Source organism: Gopherus flavomarginatus, chromosome 4, assembly GCF_025201925.1.
Source record: "Gopherus flavomarginatus isolate rGopFla2 chromosome 4, rGopFla2.mat.asm, whole genome shotgun sequence".
Classification (NCBI taxonomy): Eukaryota; Metazoa; Chordata; order Testudines; family Testudinidae; genus Gopherus; species Gopherus flavomarginatus.
Window position 1 is genome coordinate 112,401,598 of NC_066620.1, and position 18,949 is coordinate 112,420,546.

Consider the following 18,949-nt stretch of genomic DNA (forward strand, 5'->3'; position numbering starts at 1 on the left):
TATCAGATTCACAATGCATAGTTAACACTTTGTCTCTTTAAAGCTTTGTTAAAGCTTTGTCTTTTTAAAACTTGATTTGAAAGGGCTTCAAATCCACGATGGCTCAGTGGCTGAGTGCTCGGTGTTCCTGGCCAGTGCTTTGGCCCTCGATCACCCAAGCTGTCTTAGTTATCATTTAGACAGAAGAAGAGTAGCATGAGGAAATTAATCTTGAAGTCTCCCACCTGGCTGAAAATGGTTGGTGTGTCATCTCTCATAATGGGAAGATAGAAAGACCACAGCAAATACCTATGATATAATTACCCTCATAACCAAGAAAGCCAGGTTTTCTTTTTTGCTAGGGTCATTCACTAAGTTCCTCCACTGAACTGATGCTGTGCAGTCTTGGGTGAAGATTATAACTGTGAGCTTGCTGGATGTATTTTTATATAATGTATTCTTCTCACTCTTCTCCTCTCCTTGCTCCAGTGCTGGTATCATTCATGCATTGTGGCTGATCCCTAGCTAAGTGGCTAATCTTATCACAGGGATGGACGGAGATATGCATCCCATTGAGAGAGAATTAATTTTTTATTCTAATCTCCACAAGAGCTGCAGATGAATAGACTGTTTTTATTCTGGACTACCTTCTTACCAGAGTAATTTCAGTCCCTTTATAGCTGCCATTGCTCAGGCCCCACTTACTGTGCTTTTAGAAAGGGACTATGTATCCAGATGTTCCTTCAAGTCAACACTGAAGAATTAATAGCTTCCTCCAGTTAGCGCCCTGGATTTAAAGAACTCTTCTTGCAACCTACAACTCTTCGTTCCAGTTTGCCAATGTGAACCATTTCTGTGCACTTGAAAATTCTCTCGGCACTACAATTCCTAGAGATGTGTGCACACAATTATTGTCAACAAAGAAAGAGAGACACTCTATGAAATTGGATTTATCATCAAAACCATTTTTATACCTAGCTTTCCTTTGTAAGAAAAACACGCGAGACGTTCTCCTTACTCAGCCTAATATGAATGCTCAAGTCTCCCTCAACTTCTCCTGTGAACATTCAGTTCATATTCTCTCTGCTCTGCATTACTGTGCTTACTGTTTATGCTAGAGTTACTGTTGGCTGCTTTACCTTCACTTGTATAATGCATCTTGTTCTATCACTTTTGCTTGCTTTGGCAATATTCCTGTATTTTCATATGCCACTTTTGATTCTTGAACTGTGGTTCCTTTGAACCCATAGTCAGACCCCATTACTACTTCCAGGTTTCCATCTAACTAAGAATTCTGTGTTAATAATGCTCATTGACTTCATAGGCTTACATCAGAAATGAATTTGGACCAATAACTTGAGATCCCAGAGGGAATTAGGGTTGTCTCTTCCTTTACATGAATGTGGCTGGGGTTTTCCCCCTTATCCCACTCCCAAACCACTTTTGGATAGGAAATCTTCAATTTTCTTATCTCCACAAACCCCTCACTTTTGAATGTATTCCCAATTCTCCTCTATTTCTGTAGTATCAAGCCACCCCTGAATTGAAATGACAGAGAAATTTGAGGCAGGTGGAGGAGAAGATGACTACACAATGAATTTTGGGCTTTGCAGTGAGGGTCCAAAATGAATGAATTCAAGAGATGGGGGCTGATTTGTTTGAACCAGCCCTGAGTGCAGGCCTCATGAATAAATCTAGCTGGAAATTTTTTGACATGACAATCTTCCATCAAAAAAATGCTGTTTTTTTTTTTAATCTTAAAATTTCACGGGAACATGCTAATTCTGGAAAGCTATTGAGACTTTTAACCACAGTGCCAGTTAGTGCCAACCATTGTGGTGTGTTTTGTGATGTCCACCATCTTGTATCACATAGGCCCTGAACAATGAACAGATGTTAGCAACTTACAAATACTACCAGCTAGAACTGAATATAAATCTGAATCCTTGAGGTAAAATCTGTATATTCCATTGCCAACCTAAGTTCCCTCTAAGCTGTGTGGCTGTGTAGCAAGCTATCAAGGGCCATGCAGGTGCGCAGGGGGGAGAGGTGCCTCTCCCCTGGCCCTGGCCCCAGAGCTGTTGTAGCTGGTGAGAGGCACTTCTGCCTTGGCCCCAGCCCCAGAGCTGCCGCAGCCAGAGAGAGGCACCTTTCCTCTGGCCCGGTAGGGTTGTGTGGTGTTTAGATGTGCTTGTAATTTTTAGAATTGGGAGCACTGGCTGTTGGGAGTCTGAAAGGACAGGAAACAGGAAGGAGGGGGGAGGAGTTGCGGAGGCTGAGTGAAAGTTACAGAATGTGCAGCAGCAGCTCGGTAAAGAGGTTTCCACTGTAAAAATAAAGTCCTACTGAAGCTTGTTAGTACCTTGCCTGCTTGATACAACAGATTGCTAACTTTAAAATTCCAGAAAACCAAATAGCCTTGCCCTGCCCACTGCCCTGCCCATTCTCTGAGGCCCTGCTCCTATCTCACCCCTTCTTGAGGCGCCACCCCGTCTCACTACATCCCTCCTCCCTCTGTTGCTTGCTCTCTCCCACATGCTCATTTTCACTGCAAGGCCCAAATGGGGAGGGATGTATTGACAGATGTATTATGCTAAGTTCAGCTTTTATTTGTTAAAAGACACTAGAGCCAGGAGCAAAACAGTCAAAAAGGGTAATTTAAAAAAAAATGAAATTTCACAAAGGTTTTCATGATTCTTTCCCTTCCCTCTTCCCATTTTTTGTAACCAACTCCATGAAACTAGTCCTGTTTTATAAATAAATAAGTGAATCTTTCAAAAAATAAATCTTTTCCCCCCAAAGCAGATTGAAAATAAGATCCAGCTAGCTGTAACAGAAAAAAATAAGCATTATTTAAAAGTCAGACTTTGATTCTAAAAACTATCTTTGTTGCTGAAAAGACAGTTGCAGTATTCTCAGTCAGGTGTGATGAAAACCCAATGCAAGTACTGGTACTCTCAATGTAAATTGGGTCTTGGTGAACAGAGATCTGTTGATTTACTCACTGTTTCCTTCCAGCAAAAATTTTAAGAGGGACAAGGAAGACATCTGCTGAACCTCCATGTCACTGGGCTGCAGTAAAGCATAATAGGATTCCAAATGCTCAGCAGGCAGATGGGTGCTCACTGTAGAAATGAGAAGAAATAATGAATAAGTCTCTCCACTTTGTCATTTCTTCATGTACCTTCAGGCTGAGGTGCTACCATAGTCAAATATTGTGCATTTATATTCCAGTCTCACTAAGGAGATCAGGCCAAACTGCTCACTATCACTTTAATAATCAGATATTTTAGAAATATTATTGGCCAAAGGTGGGGAAAGAGGGGAGAAACAGAAATTACTTTTAATGACTAGCTACCAAACAAGTCTCTGCCCCATATCAGACCCTAGTTTGGATGACTGTGTGCTTTTCAGCGGTAAGAAACATATGCTGTATGAAACAGTAAGAAACATATGACGTAAAGATATCAGGCCAAATTCTCTAATGATGTAACTTTATATAATCAAGGGAATTGCACATGTGTAGCCAAGGGGAGAATCTGATGCATTTTCTGATGTACAAACCGTTGAATACTCATCTTATAGAAAAAATATTTACTCACTGTTCCCCTCCACTGTCCCTTCTTTGTCTGTTACCTCTCAGATAGCTTCCCTCCCCATATTTTTAAAGCACAACTCAAAATCCTGAATCCTTCACATCAAATCTGATGTGAGAAACCTCAATATCCAACTTCCAGCTGGACAATCCCTGCTGGACAGTTGTGTGCTGACTCCTGCTCCCTGTTTACGGATCATCTGAAAAACTGCCATCGAAGAGCCATTGCAAATGCTTTGTTCCTGAATCTTTACCACCATCTGGCCTCTAGGTAGTTGTCATCCCCTGGGGTTCCACAGTATAGCCCCAATAGGACACTTCCTCTGCTCTCTCTCATATCCTATGCTGTGTAATTTATGGGCGGTTCATATTCATGTGGGCATATCCTATAAAGGCTGTGTTGGAATTTTACAGAATTGTCATAGCTATAAAGGTGACTTTATGTCTCTTATAGGCACCAGTATCATCTGCCTGTAATAAAACCAGATGTCACTTGTTCCACAAGTGACTTTGCACATATGAAACTATAACAGCACTTCCTTTGCAACAAGAGATTTAAAAAAAATCTCAAATTCATTAAAGAGCTTAACAGTTAGGGAAAAATACTTTTTATTTAGTTATATTTATGAAAATCTTCAAATGCACTGGAAGGAGCTTACTTACAGTGCTGACTCATATGCAAGTAATACAGAGCAGCAGACTGCTGTAAACCAGGGTTTTCTGAAAATGCTAAGGTCCTCAGAGCTTCCAGGGAGTCCTTTCCAAATGGTGACATTTCAAAACCTGTGGAATGTACAATGACAGCACAGATTTAGTTAATCCTGAAAAGTTTTAGTGTTCAGAAGTTCAGAATTCCCAGGGATTTAAACCAGTAGGCAACCCAAAACACATGGACTAGCATATCGGAATGGACTATAGCAAGTCTACTCTAGTATCACATCTCCAAAAGTGGCCAGTATCAAATGCTTCAGAAGAAGGTTTGGCCCTCAGTTTTTATTCAGTCCATGAAGTCAAAACTCCCATTTCTTTGTGAGTTTTCCCTGATCAGAATCTGAAGACTGGATCACCCCCTCCTGAGGTAGAACCTCAAGAGAGAACTAAGAAAGGAGGAAAACTCCAAGGTTTCTTCCCCTGTGGAATTTCCTCACGTCATTCTGTGAGGGCAGCAAGATTTAGCCACCTGCAGCACGAATCACAGCTCTACTCAAACAGGTTGGCTCTTGGGAATTCATCAAAGTTGCAGAAGTACTGTGCCTCAACAGCAGCTCTAAGACCCCTGCAGCTCTGCCCTGGCTGCCTAGCATCCAAGAAGTTGCACTGCTAAGGACTCCTCAGCAGGTGCCTGCCCATAGGCCTCCACTTCAAGGATCCCATCATAGAGGAAGGGGCTTCTCAAGAAAGTTAATATAACTGCTTCTAAGTATAGTAAATTTTCTCCTATGTTTCTACTGGGTGCTGAGAAACCCCTGGCCTACCCACTTTTCCCCACCACCTCCCAACCCTCATTCCTTGCACTTAACAGACCAATGGATCCTAAGACCTGAAGACAGTCCTCTGTGACATCTAGGGGAGGTGAAAAGAATACTGCTGCAGAAATAGGTGTCCCTTCTTCTGCATGTGAAGGAGGAAATCCATACCCGGAGGGGTCCATCTATCTAAAGATACTATCATGCTGTGAATAAAGATTTAGCATTTGGCCCATAGTTAATGTTCAATCATTAATTAACTGAATCATCAGGATGGGCCCACCTGAAGGTATGTAGAATGTGATACTAATTAAGGCTAGCATTATCTGAAGCAAATCCATGCATGTTCCAGATAAGTAGTATTGCAACAATTAATCTGAAAGATTTTCCCAGACAAGGTTATCCCTGTCACACAAAAACCAAAAACTACTCTACTGACCCCTCTGTCAATACGTATTTATGTTGCAAAAGAGAAGAGTAGAGATAGTAGCATTTTGTACCTTGCTAGATCCACATTAATGGAAATAGAAGGCTCATATTTTATGAATGCAATACCAGCATTTTTTGTATAGCCACTTTGGGATGAAGACTATAACAAAAAGCACTGTACAGAATTAAGCAACAGCACAGAGAAGGGTTGGGGCAAAGGGAGAAAGACACATTTTTATCTTAGATTTTTAAAGAGTGAGAATTAACCAAGTGGACAGACACAGGAAGGTTTTCCTTGATTGCAGGAATTGCAAAGTAAAATGTTCTCACATCATTGGTGGTGTAACTATATAGAGAGACAGAGAGGAGACCTCTGCTAGAAGAACAGAGGGATCTGGGAGCAGAGATGAGAGTTAATCTATGAAAGACAGAAAAGCCATAAGAAATTTTATATATTTGGGTAATTTTGAACGGATGAATAGGAAGCCAGTTAAATTGTATAAGAATGATGTGGTCACACATTTTTGTACACATAAGAAGCAACACAACTGAATTTTACATATGCGGGCCTATGGAGGGATGAGCTTTCATCTAGACAGGCATAAAGAAGGGAGTTGCAATAACTATGGTAGAAAGAAAATGCTGCCAATAAAGCTGCATATTATTAACATGGATGATGGTTAAGGTTAAAGAAATAAATATGATGACCAATGGGGAGAAGACGGAAAGAGCAGCTAACCAAGAATTTAATCCTGTGGGATTCTACAGAGGCAAGGAAGAGCCACCAGTTTTGTAGAAATGGAATTAAGACTGGAGGGAACTAGAGATGTCTGTGTTGTTTTGTAAATGGAATGGACCACAGAGTTCAGCTCAAACAAAAAAAGAAAGGTCTTCATTAGCAGGTCATTAACTACATGAAGCAAGTGGTTTCCATGCTATGACAAGAGTGAAAGTATAAAAGCCACCAACTGCAGCTAACATGAAACAACCTCAGCTCTCTCTTCCCTCCACATCCAATTTCATAGCACAAAAGTAGTGAAATGAAACCTTTCCTATCAATTCACAGGCTAGCTTCTACAATGGGTGGCTACAGGATATAGAGCTGAAGTAGGACTCAAGAGACCTGGGTTCATATCCTAGCTTCACCAGTAGACTCCGCAGGACCTTGGGCAAGTCACTCTTATCCCTGTATGTCAAGTTTCCCTATGTATATAATGTAGAGAATGGTACTTTGTAAAGCATGTCAAGATCTGAAGATGGAAAACAGTATTATAGCTCTCATAAGCTAGTTTTCTATGGACATTCCCCTTTTCTTCTCTAAACTAAGAAAATTCAGTATAAACTATTTGTAAACATAAAGCCACTAGGAGCCAGAAAATGCAAAGTTAAGAAAATACAAAATTTGCATACCAGTATTCAAAAAATTATGTAAAATATTTTAGCTGCTAAACGCCCATGCTAATTACTGGGTATAATGTGGCTAAAGTATCAGACACATTTTCAGTGGAGGGGGGAGTGGAAGAAATGGGAGAAGCGGCAGAAGCATAATGCACACTGGTTATTCTGCACTGCTGGGTAGCTCTATAGAGCGCATGGACGCTTAGTATGCTGCTGTAGCTTACATTAAGGACTGCTCCAATCCCCAGCTCCCTCCAAAAAATCAGCAGGCGCTGGTAACCTGAGCCACCTTTGCCCCTTCTCAGGTCAGCTGCAGTCCACAATCAAGGCTGCTACCTCTCTGGACCATCACAGATGGCCCAGCCACTACTTGTGACTCTCAGTAAGAATAAAAAAGAAACAAGAAGCAACAACGCCCATCCAATGCAAATCAAAGTTATTTGCATGGTGGCCTTTGTAGAGAAACGAGTTGTCACAGATATGTGCAGTCATATTACAGATATAGTATTTGAATAACAGTTGGACCATATTTGTGTCTGTTTTTCTGCTCGAATAGCTAATTAAGGACAGATGTTAGGACTTATGAGCCTTTCTAGCTGCTGGCTCAAACAAAGGTGATGTAGTCATCTTTGTTTGTGGTGTTAGTCCATTGCTGAAGCAAAGATAGCATCTTTCAAACAAGGGATTAATATAGTGTGCCAAAAAGAACAAGGGAGTGTTGTTATAGTCGGAGCAGTTAATGAAAATTTCATAATAAATCATCCTTTGTCTTTTAGCTCTTTGAGCTGAAATATTCCATACTTGGTCTCTTCCTAAAGAAGATTTGGTAGGAGACTCCAGTAGAAAATAACCCTGACAATAATGATAACCTCTAACTTTATTTTTGAGAAAATGCATAAATCACCTGATCTACCCAATCTTTCTCAATATTTTTATTCTTGTAAGAGCTGGTTGGTCTTTTGAAAGAAAGTAGAATCCTAGCTGACTTTGTTGTTCAAAAAATACAGGACTTTGTTCCAACTTGGGTTTGTGCAGTTCAGTGCTGTGGTACAGGGATACAGCTATAGTGCACAAATCCAACTCCTTGTACATAAAAACACAAAGACCCTCACCGAGATGACTAGCTGGTAAATGAATAAATCAGATAAAGTATGTGACGACAAAGATTATGTGGTAAACGTATGAGAAAATTGATGTGAATCTAACTGAAGAGAGTGGAGTTGTTAACTGAACATATTCTGTGAGTACCAAAGCAGAACAGTTTAATCAATCAGTAGCACCCTCTAAAATCCTGTCGCATACCTAGACTTAATTTGTAGTTGTGTGATTAAAGAGCTGGATCATTCTGTTTCCAGCACTGCAACTCCAATAAATGGGAAGGGGAGACAAGGCAAAGATTCAGATCCCTCCCACTAACCAGATAAACTTTAGTCTTAATTTTCAGAAGACTCTGAATTATGAAACACGTGTACAAATCAGGTTATGCATTTGTAGCTCTGTCACAGTGGAAAGCTATTGATCATTTTGATGCAGCTCTTTATTATGCCACTTGAACCCTCAGTTTCCCAGATACAGCAGGAAAAGCACTGTAGCTGTATCCCTGTACCACAGCACTGAACTGCAGAAACCCAAGCTGGAACAAAGCAGTTTCATCAGTAGTTCATTGTCATTATGTAGAAAAAAATCACCCCAAATAACTGCCCCTCACCTGTTTCAATGTGCTGTAGAAACTCTTACGCCATCTCCTTTTCACGTGGCTGAAGGACAGGTTTGTATAGCTGTCTGGCTTCAGAGGTCTTTCGTTTTAGGCAAGAGCATTCACTTATCAGAATCAAACACTCCTTAATGTTCTGTATCAGACTTGAGGACATCCTGTTCACAAGGGACACGAAGTCCTGAAGCACCTTCACACACTTTTCACACAGCTGAGCCATTTTTACTTTACTTGTTCTGATATCAATGCAAAACAAGAGAGAAAAAGGAAGAGAGATGGAAAGAGTAGCTTCTTCACACCTTCACCACTTTTTGCATTGAATTATTGCTCCTGTGTTGGTGTGTGTTACAGATCTTGATTTACTCAACACTGTCATAACACTCTACAGCCACTGCAAAACTGCTAAGTTATTTCCTATGTGCAAACAACCTGCATGGCACAACAAAACTTAACTGTCAACAGTACGCTCCTTGTGAGGTCTATGAGATGTTAGTTTAAAGGCTGGAACAGAGCCGCATACAAATCACTGTTTCTCTGCATTGGTTGAAGAAAAATAAAGCGATCACACAAAACTGTTCCCTAAATAACAAATGAAATTTATTGAAACAACTATCAAAGCCTTCACAACTCAGAGGCCAGTGAAAGCCTCTGGAATAATGGACAAAGAAGGCTGCGGTTATGTAAAGTGACATCACAGCTGAAGGCAAGGCACCACCTTCTCTACATCTCTTTTGCCAATAGGAAAGGTATACCCAAAAAAAAAAAAATCAACAGGTTTTTCCAGTTTCTACTGAAGTTTAGATAGGAACAAAGGCACCATCTGGCTAGGCAGAGAGTTCATAACTGCTTCAAATAAAATGTCCCAGTCATGAAGAATGAAAAAAATGAGAAAATGTGTAAATACAAATATCAGAAGTGTACTTAGAATTATATTTTATATCCTGATAAACAAAATCTGGGCAAAGATAGGTGAAAAAACAGACTGTATGTAAATCAAAAGTGATCAAGGCTCATCCTGAAGGGAGGCAAGGGGAAGTCCAATTCCCCTTGTTAAAATTAACTACTTTATTAATTTCTCTGCGCAGGAAGAGAGAACAGATAGGCAGGAGAGTGCTTCCCCCACCCCCCGCCTATTCCTTTATGCAATTTCACTGCTGTAGGTGCAAGTGCCTTCTCCTCTACAGATACATTTTTATTAAAGACACCAATGAAAATAAGATATGATATTTTAAATATTCCAGAAGCTTCCTGTAAAATCTGAGTTGATTCTAGACCTCTTTGTTAGGCAATGAATTTGTGCTGGTGTGCTGGGTGGTCACTTAAGCCAGGCTTCCTATATCAATGTATTTGATACATCTGTCATAGGTACATATACCACTGCATTTGAAGCATTTTATTGTAAGCTTTAAAGACTCATTTTTATACTTAGGGTAGGAGTTTCAAAAATTCCCAAGTCACTTAGGAGCACAAATCCCACTGACTTTCAATAGAACTTGTGCTCCTAAATCTCTTGCTTTTGGAAATCCCTCCCTTTGTCTTTTATGCTTAAATCTATCAACAGTATCTCAGAGTTTTTATTTGGATATTTGGGGATATAGCTATTTGGGTGATATTTAGATCCCCTAAAAATGTATACCATTCAGTCCAAATCAAGAGCTACCCATGGCTCCCTATATCCCCAATAGATGTGGGCCTCCCTATACCTTTCAGTTAGCCTTAATGAGGAAGGCTTTTAAAGGCAGTGTATCTCCTTGCTATTCAGTCCAGTGATGTCTTCTGGTTACTTCCCTGCAAGATGCTCAAGGAGTGTTCAGCTGGCTCATTCCCTTCATTACTGTTTCTTAGGGGATGGGGGAAGCAGGGTTAGGAATGTCTGTCTGCTCCCTCCTCACTTCTGCCAAATCCACCTTGTAAGGATCTTCTCGGAGATGGGCCAGCTGTCCAGTCACATATCCTGCAGCAACAGAACCCAGAGACTCATTGCTGTGTTCTGCTGCTACCACCACTGGCCTTTCAAACTTTGCTATTAGAATGCATGTCCAAGACAGCAATGTGAGGTATAATTAAAAAAAACCCTCAGAATCCATCAAGTTCCGCTTTTGTATCTAATTCAACCCTGGTTAGCAGATGTGCCAAGTTTCACTCATTTAGGATTAGTTTTAAGGTCATTTTTAAAGTGTCTGTGAGAAAAGAAGCAGGACTTTAAAGAGATACAATAATGTATTAATTAATAATATTTGCTCTTCTATAACACCTGCCATCTGAAGAGTTCAAAGTGGTTTACAGAGAGACAAGATAGGTGAGGTAATATCTTTTATTGGACCAACTTCTGCTGGTGGAAGGTACAAGCTTTTGAGTTACACCGAGTTCTTCTTCAGGTCTGGGGAAGAAAATCAGAGTGTCTGACCTAAATATAAGGTGGGACACAGATTGTTAAGCGCAAGGGGTAACACATGTTGTAGGAGGCCAGTTGAAAAGAAGGGGACAATTACAGATTAGATTGTTATGCATAAGGAGTTTGAAGTGGGCAATTAAGGGTAGCAGGCAGGCAGATTCATTACAAGTTGTAGTAATGAGCCATAAAACAAGAGTCCCTGTTGAGTCAATGGTGATTGGTACGTAGCAAAGTTGTGAATTTAAGTTTCCAGACTCACCTTTTGAAGGTGTTGTGCGGATTTCTTTGAAGATAACTGTTCACCCACGAGTGATATGGTTGTTTTTTTTGATACAGCAGCAGAGACATGTCTGCAGGTTTTGTATCCATTATTCTGTGAGGGTCTGATACCACTTTGAGCTGGTCGAGTGGGGAGCTTGCTTATGATGATAAGCTTTTGAGCTTTTGAGTGGGGAGCTTGCTTCTGACGATGAGCTTGGCAAGGTTGCCATTGTTTAGGCCAAAGAGAGTGTTCAGGAAAGATTTCTTTCAGTGTGGGGTCCCTCATCAAACACGGGCTGTTTCAAGATGCCTTGTATGGATTCCAATGTGGGCTCAGAGGTTTTTTGTTTTTGTTTCTTTCCCTGTATTGAAGTAGGTTCTCCAAGGTATTTGGGTGGCCCATTCCATAGTAAAATCTACTCCTTTGATGAAGTGTCCTTGTTTAGTGAAGGCAGTTTTAAATGTGTTTAGGTGTGTATCCTGGACCTTTTCTTCAGAGGAAATTCTGTGGTTTCTGAACCTGGCTGCAGATAACAAAATTTTTGGTGCATCTGGGAGGGATCTGTGGAAGTAAGGGTCAGCTATGGGTTTCTTGTATATACAGTAGCTCCTCACTTAATGTTGTCCCGGTTAATGCTGTTTCATTGTTATGTTGCTGATCTATTAGAGAACATACTCATTTAAAGTTGCACAATGTTTGTTTATAATGTTGTTTATAAGTGGGGGCTTGGAACAAGAGTGGGCTGGCAGACACTCTATCAGCTCCCCTCCAGCCCCCCCTAGCGCCTCCCACCCGCCAGCAGCCCTGCAGATCAGCAACTCCCGCTTCCCTCTTGGTGCCTCCCTCCCGTAGCAGTCAGCTTTTTCATGGTGTTGAGGAGGCTCTGGGGAGAGGAGACCCTGAAGGGGTGGAGGGGCGAGAACACGGTGCGCAGCCTCTCCCCTCTCTTCCCGTGCCTCCTGCTTGCAGCAACCAGCTGTTTTGCAGTGTTCAGGAGGCTGGGAGGTAAGTGGGGAGGATGTGGCGCACTTGGAGGGAGGGGTGGAGCAGAGGTGGGAAGAGGCAGGGTGGGGTGGGGCCTTGGGGGGAAGGGTGGAGTCGGGGCAGGCCTGGAGCAGAGTCGGGAGTTGAGCACCCCTGACACTTTGGAAAGAACAGCGAGAGGAGCAGCCAGACGATCCACCCTCTTTCACCTTCTGACTCCACCACCTCAACCAAGCTTCACAATCATCATTGCTGAGTACAGAATTAAATTGTTTGTTTAAAATGTATACTGTATATGTATATAACGTCTTTCGTCTGGTGAAAAAGATTTCCCTGGAACCTAACTGCCCTATTTACATTAATTCTTATGGGGAATTGGATTCGTTCCACTTAAAGTCGCATTTTTCAAGAACATAACTACAATTTTAAGCAAGGAGTTACTGTTGTCTTTTGTAGGATTCCATTGTTGAAGATAATCATGCTGTTCACGAAGTTGATGCGGTGAGGAAGTGTTCTAGAGAGAGTCTGATGGATGCGTGTGGTGCTTCAAGTTGTGGTGGAAATCTCTGAGGGAGTTTAGGTTGTCTGATGTAGGGATGAAAACGTAATTGATGTATCTCAGGTATATCACTGGTTTCATGATGCATTTTTTCAAAAATTCTTCCCTGAGGTATCCCATGAAGAGGCGGGCATATTGGGGAGCCATCCTAGTACCCAGGGCTGATTCCATGATTTGGACAAAATGTGTGTTAAATGTGAAGTTGTGGGTGAGGATGAAATGGATGAGTTTGGCAATGATTTTGGGTGGATTTCTGAGCACTGTACATTATCTTATAGGTATTTGAGGCAAGCAGCAATGCCATCATGGTGAGTGACGGTGTATAGGGAGGTGACATCCATGGTGGCAAAGATGGTTTTCTGGGGTGGGGGAAGAAGTTGTTAATGTTGTGGAGTTTCTGGAGAAAGTCAGTAGTGCTTTGGAGACAGCTGGTCCTTTGTGTGGTGAGTGGACTGAGGATGGTTCCTGACATTCCTTCAGACATGATGGGTCTGCCTGGATTCCCTGGTTTGTGTATCTTGGAAAGCATGTAGAAGGTCCCTGGGGTGGGTATGTGAGGGATGAGATTGTAGAGTTTTTCTTGGAGCTGTTTGGAGGTGTTTGATGGTATCTTTGAATTCCTCTGTGAATTGTGGTGTGGGGTCTTCTTTTTAGTAGGTGGTGTCAGAGAGCTGTCTGTTGGCCTTGTTGACGTAGTCATCATGATTAAAGACTACAATCTTAAACTGCATAAACTATGCTGTTGCTGTGGTAAATACTAAGGAAAGACAAGAAACAGGCAGTGAAAAGTAGTACCTAAACAAAAAAACTAAGTTATGAAAAAATGACTACTGGACTCAAGGTACCAACATTTAAACAATCAATTTCTTTGTTTCACAATCTTTATAAAATGTTTATTGGCCCTACTTTCCCACTCCAGTTTTCCTCTGGGGCTCATAAAATGAGTATATCTCTCTAAAGAAAAATGGATGAGAAAAAAAAAACAGTTCTATAGCCCAAATTCTAACTTGGATTCATGTACATAGCTCTCCTGAATATACTGAGGAATTTTTTAAAAAGCATATATCCAATTGAGACTGCAGGGGGGATTTAGAGAAGTAGAATGTAATTACCCAAACTCAACCAGAATAACAGGACTAATATATCTATTCTGTGAAAGTGCCATCGACTCTTAAATTACCACTGTTGGGAAGGGCTTTATTTGTATTTATTTCAGTTTATATATACATTAAAGAGACAAGCTCCTCTACCTCCACTAGAAGCAGGACAAGGTATTCACTGGGAGCTGACTTAGATGAAAGAGTGCCATCTACTGATTCATCTTTACTTCTTTCCCTGTAATTTGTCCAATCCATAGATTGACACAGCCTAATACTAATTGGTTTGTGAGATTAAACACAATCATAACGTGAAATGACATAGCTGGAAGGGTTAGTCTCAGGAAAAGCTAAACCTTACACAGCTCAGATTCAAATTTTGCTACCAGTTACGATGGAGTAAACTTGGAGTAACTCCACTGATTTTAATGGAGTTGCTCCAGTTTTACACTGGTATCAATAAAATGAGATCAAGTATCAGAGGGGTAGCCGTGTTAGTCTGGATCTGTAAAAGCAGCGAAGAATCCTGTGGCACCTTATAGACTAACAGACGTTTTGGAGCATGAGCTTTCGTGGGTGAATACCCACTTCCTCAGATGCATGTAGTGGAAATTTCCAGGGGCAGGTATATATATGCTAGCTAGCAAGCTAGAGATAACGAGGTCAGTTCAATCAGGGAGGATGAGGCCCTGTTCTAGCAGTTGAGGTGTGAAAGTACATTGCTCGGGGGTGTGGATTTTTCACACCCCTGAGTGATAGTTATCTGTAAATCTGTAGTGTTAGATTATAGTTATATAGTTATAATATAATTATATTATATTATATAACAGAACTATAGTCGTATAACTATCACTCAGGGGTGTGAAAAATCCACACCCCCGAGCAATGTACTTTCACACCTCAACTGCTAGAACAGGGCCTCATCCTCCCTGATTGAACTGACCTCGTTATCTCTAGCTTGCTAGCTAGCATATATATACCTGCCCCTGGAAATTTCCACTACATGCATCTGAGGAAGTGGGTATTCACCCACGAAAGCTCATGCTCCAAAACGTCTGTTAGTCTATAAGGTGCCACAGGATTCTTCGCTGCTTTTAATAAAATGAGAAAAACTCAACCTTTGCGCCCTGCAATATCTTTGGGAATGGGGCTACATCATCACATTATAATGTTGCAATGCAGCATGCCATGCTATACCAGGACAACACTGCTCTTAGAGCTAAGAAAGGTCTTGACCATAGACCCCAGAAACTCCCTTTTCCGCTTTAGAAATGTGAATATGTATAAGAGCTTAGCTAACACACAGAACAGTGGTTCTCAAACTTTTGTATGGTGACCCCTTTCACACAGCAAGTCTCTGAGTGCAACCGCCTTATAAATTAGAAACACTTTTAAATATATTTAACACCATTATACATGCTAGAGGCAAAGCAGGGTTTGGGGTGGAGGCTGACAGCTCATAACCCTCCATGTAATAACCACACAACCCCCTGAGGGGTCCCAGCCCCCAGTTTGAGAACTCCTGAAATAGAATAGTCCTTCAATCTGAACAACTGTTCTGTGCACCAAGAACTTGGATGAGACCATGATGATGGAATCTATATAAAACAGAACCTGTAAGAAGGCCATAGAGAGAAGACTGAAGATTCTTTTTAATGTCCTGAGTTAGTGCAGAAAAAAGGTTGAGAGAACTTTTTCCTGTAGAGAAGAATCAAAGGTCAGAAGTAATGGGTGAAAGTAAAAACCCACCAAATTAGTGTTATTTTATTTATTATGTATTCAACTTTGTGGCATGTGAATGCACTACTGATTTCAAGTATCACAATGAGCATTCACAGTACATTTTTGTTGTACAGGCAGTGATGGAACCATTAAGATAAATTCCCTCCTGTTCCCTCTTCTCATATATTATATTGGTGTATTGCAACAAAACCATATGCAAAAACATCTGCTGCAAAAGCTACTGCTGTAAAGCGCTGCTGTTAAGAGATCTCGTTCCTTCCTGTAAAACTGATAGGATCGGAGAGAGGGCCTGGCTGTGCTCAGCTGTACAGAGAGCGAGAACACCTTTGCACAGCTTCCTCCTGCAGGTAACTAACTCTCCTAGGAGTAGGGGGCGCTTCCCCCTGCAGGTCACTCTACGGGGGAGGGGGACAGGATGATGCAGCCGGAGTCCTTCCCCGCGGTTACGCTCAGTTAGGAGCTGCCGAGGGCGGAGCTGGTGCTATGGAGGGACCTCGGCCCGTTCCCTGGGTCGCCGCAGCTCGCGGGGCTCGGGCCCATCCCTTTCTGGTCACTCGCTGTCTCAGGACACGAACACAGGCTCTCGGGTGTCATGTGACTGAGTTTACCGTCACCTGATTAACCTGGATGCAGTGGCCACCATCTTTACTGTGGGCAGAGAACCGACACCCCCCCCCCGAAGCCCGAGACCAACATGGTGGTGGCTAATGAGTGCGCGACTTTACCTAGCTCGGAGCGGAAGTGACGTGACCTAGTCTCGCGCTGCCGTAGTCCTCCTCTCTCTCTTCTCTATGGTTTTCCCCTCCCACTCTCTTCCTCACGGCGACGGGAAATGGCTGCCGAGCTGCGATAAGGGAGCGGGCAGCTGGGAGCGCCGCCTGCCAGGTGAGGGCAGAGGGCGGCTCGGCTACGCGGGCCGCAGGGAGGGAACTGGGAGCCGCGCGGTCCCGCCAACGCGCTGGCGGCCCCGCGCAGTGTCCGGCGGGTTTGTGTTTCTGCTTCGCGCGGCCAGGCCGCTGGTGAGGGGAAAAGAAACTACGGGGGCGCCAGCCCCCCCCCCCCCTTCCGCGGGGAGCGCGCGCGTTCGGCCGGGGACTGCCGCGGGCTCCTAGAGCTGCGGTGCCTTTGGCGAGCGGCCGCCCTTCCCCCCCAGCAGTGGGCCGGCGGGAAGCGCAGGGGACGGGGCGTATCGCCTGGCAGGCCCCGTGCTCTCAGGCAGCGCCTGCTGGGAGCGGCCTAGGGAGCCGTGCCCAGTTCAGCGGGAGCAGAGCTGTGAGCGGGCGGGGGGCGCCCTGCGGGGGCGGGCACTGCCGCGGGCAGAGGCTGCTTCGGGTCCTGCGCTGCTCCGCGCTCGGCCAATGCGGCTCGGCGCCTTTTATAGGCCGTTTTTCCTATTTTAAACCTGCATTTTTCTGTTTCCTGCGCTTTGTGAAAGAGCGACCTGAGCCAGGGGAACCTGATCCCTTAGGCTCGGGTGCCACCAAGTGCAGGAAGCGCCCAAGCTGAAAAGGGAGATTTCAGGCCTGTCCTTAGGCTTTGTTCGCTCGGTAAACACCCGAGTCCCTTCCATTCCTCCTTCTCATGGAGCAGGAATTAGGTTCTTTTTTGCTTACTGCACCTGCCTCGTTTGTCAAGTCTATATAGCTCTGATAGCCGATTAGAGACTTAGAAGTAAAACTTTTAGCCCAACTCTTCCTTCTTTAAAGGAGTAGTTACCTTCCACTATAGAAGGAGCAGGGGGAGCATGAAACAGAGACTTCCTTAAAAGCAGTAGAGAGTCCTGTGGCACCTTATAGACTAACAGACATATTGGAGCATGAGCTTTCCTGGGTGAATACTCACTTCGTCCAATGCATCCAATATGTTTGTCTGTCTGTAAGGTGCCGCAGGATTCTTTGCTGCTTTTTGCGGTTCCAGACTAACATGGCTACCCCTCTGATACAGAGACTTCCTTGGCACTGCATAAAGTGGCTGTTTTTATGTTCTAAGCAGTGGTTTTCAGATAGGCATCTGCAAATAGCCTAAGATTTCCAAAGGGGTCTTCAGCACCATTTTAAATTTTTTAGGGGTCTACACATGAAGAAAGGTTGAAAACCACTGTCCTAAGAGGATGATAATGATTGCTCTGAAAAAGTAATCCAGACTGGCACCGGCTCGAGATTATTGAGAGTTGCTGTTTAAAATACCTACATTACCATCGGATCTAAGTTATGTGTTGGCAGGATTCCTCAAAACATTATGGTGTTGACTCCTAATTGCACATTAAATAAACATAGGCTTCTCTTTATATTTCTACTTGTGTGTAATAATATCTGTAGCATATTGATTACTAGCAGAATAAAGAAATGTTATTACCAGCATGACATCTGTTAACTTAAATGTACAAATATTTTTGTAATATCCTCTCATTTCTCTCTAGGGAAATAATGATTCAAATCAAACAGTTCAGGAGAAAATCAGTTTCACTATTTCACTGTCTCACTTTAATTTCCATATCACAGTATTTCTTAGATGGACATGTTTTGTCTGTATAGCAGAGACAATCATTTTCATTTTACTCCCAGGGGAATTCTGCACCAAAAAATTGAAAATTCTGCATATGATATTTAAAAATTCTACATATTTTATTTGTCAAAATGACCTTATAAACACTCCAGTTTCAATTATTTTGGTAATATATTTCAAAATACCTGTCAACAAGTACATCTGTAATAATACAGTCAACAAAAAAGATGCAGGAAATCTTCTTGACAACAAGATTCCTTTCTAGGCATATTAATACACAACTTTGTATTGTAGTTTAAATGAATTATTACTCAGAAACATTTTGCACACTCCTCAGAAGCAGTGCAGAAGGTTGGAGGGGGAGTCAGGTATCAGAGGAGCTGAGGGAGATGGAAGTAATTGCTGGGAAGGAGCCTGGGTGAGAGACTGGAGTGTTGGGTGTGGATGGGAGAAGTATGGAACAGTTGGTTTTTTTCGGAGGGGGGAGGGAGGATTGTTGGGGAGCCTCCCCCATGCAGACCCCAGCTGACCCCTAGTCTCTCCTATTCAGTCAGGCACATCTGCCCCACCCCCATGGGTCCCTGCCCCCCTGTCCCCAATCACTGCCTCCCTGTGTCCTTGCATCCCCACTCAGCTCTCCCGCCATCCCCCCCCTTCTCATGTGGCCCGCACTCCCACTCCCTTTCAGCCCCTACTCCAGTCTGTTCCCCCCACTAACCCTTCTGAATTCCAGTGTGTGTGACCTCCCTGCTTTATCCATTGCCCCATACCTGGCCCTGCAGGCATGTTGCTGTGAAAAAAGCAGCTTCTGCTCTCTCCCTAG

The 18,949-nt window shown here is 42.9% G+C and overlaps 3 protein-coding genes across 9 annotated transcripts in view; 1 reads left to right on the forward strand and 2 right to left on the reverse strand.

Moving 5' to 3' along the window:
• The window catches only part of LOC127050075 (uncharacterized), a 46,756-nt gene extending 37,955 nt beyond the window's left edge, over positions 1–8,801 (reverse strand). Inside the window, 3 exon segments of the mRNA XM_050951609.1 lie at positions 2,985–3,104; positions 4,238–4,357; positions 8,576–8,801. Of these exon segments, the coding sequence (XP_050807566.1) occupies positions 2,985–3,104; positions 4,238–4,357; positions 8,576–8,801 (466 nt within the window).
• PDE7B (phosphodiesterase 7B) overlaps positions 1–18,949 on the reverse strand; it is a 708,282-nt gene that overhangs the window by 315,407 nt on the left and 373,926 nt on the right. The gene's annotated exons all lie outside the window — the stretch shown is intronic.
• Positions 15,944–18,949, forward strand: part of BCLAF1 (BCL2 associated transcription factor 1) — a 32,875-nt gene continuing 29,869 nt past the window's right edge. For 2 of the 7 annotated variants that reach the window (XR_007773886.1, XM_050949529.1), the window contains exon 1: positions 16,353–16,506. The gene's annotated coding sequence lies outside the window, so the exon portion shown is untranslated. Of the gene's footprint in view, positions 15,969–16,340; positions 16,507–18,949 lie in introns of those variants that run through there. The other 5 variants (XR_007773885.1, XM_050949527.1, XM_050949528.1 and 2 more) reach the window with 4 other exon arrangements.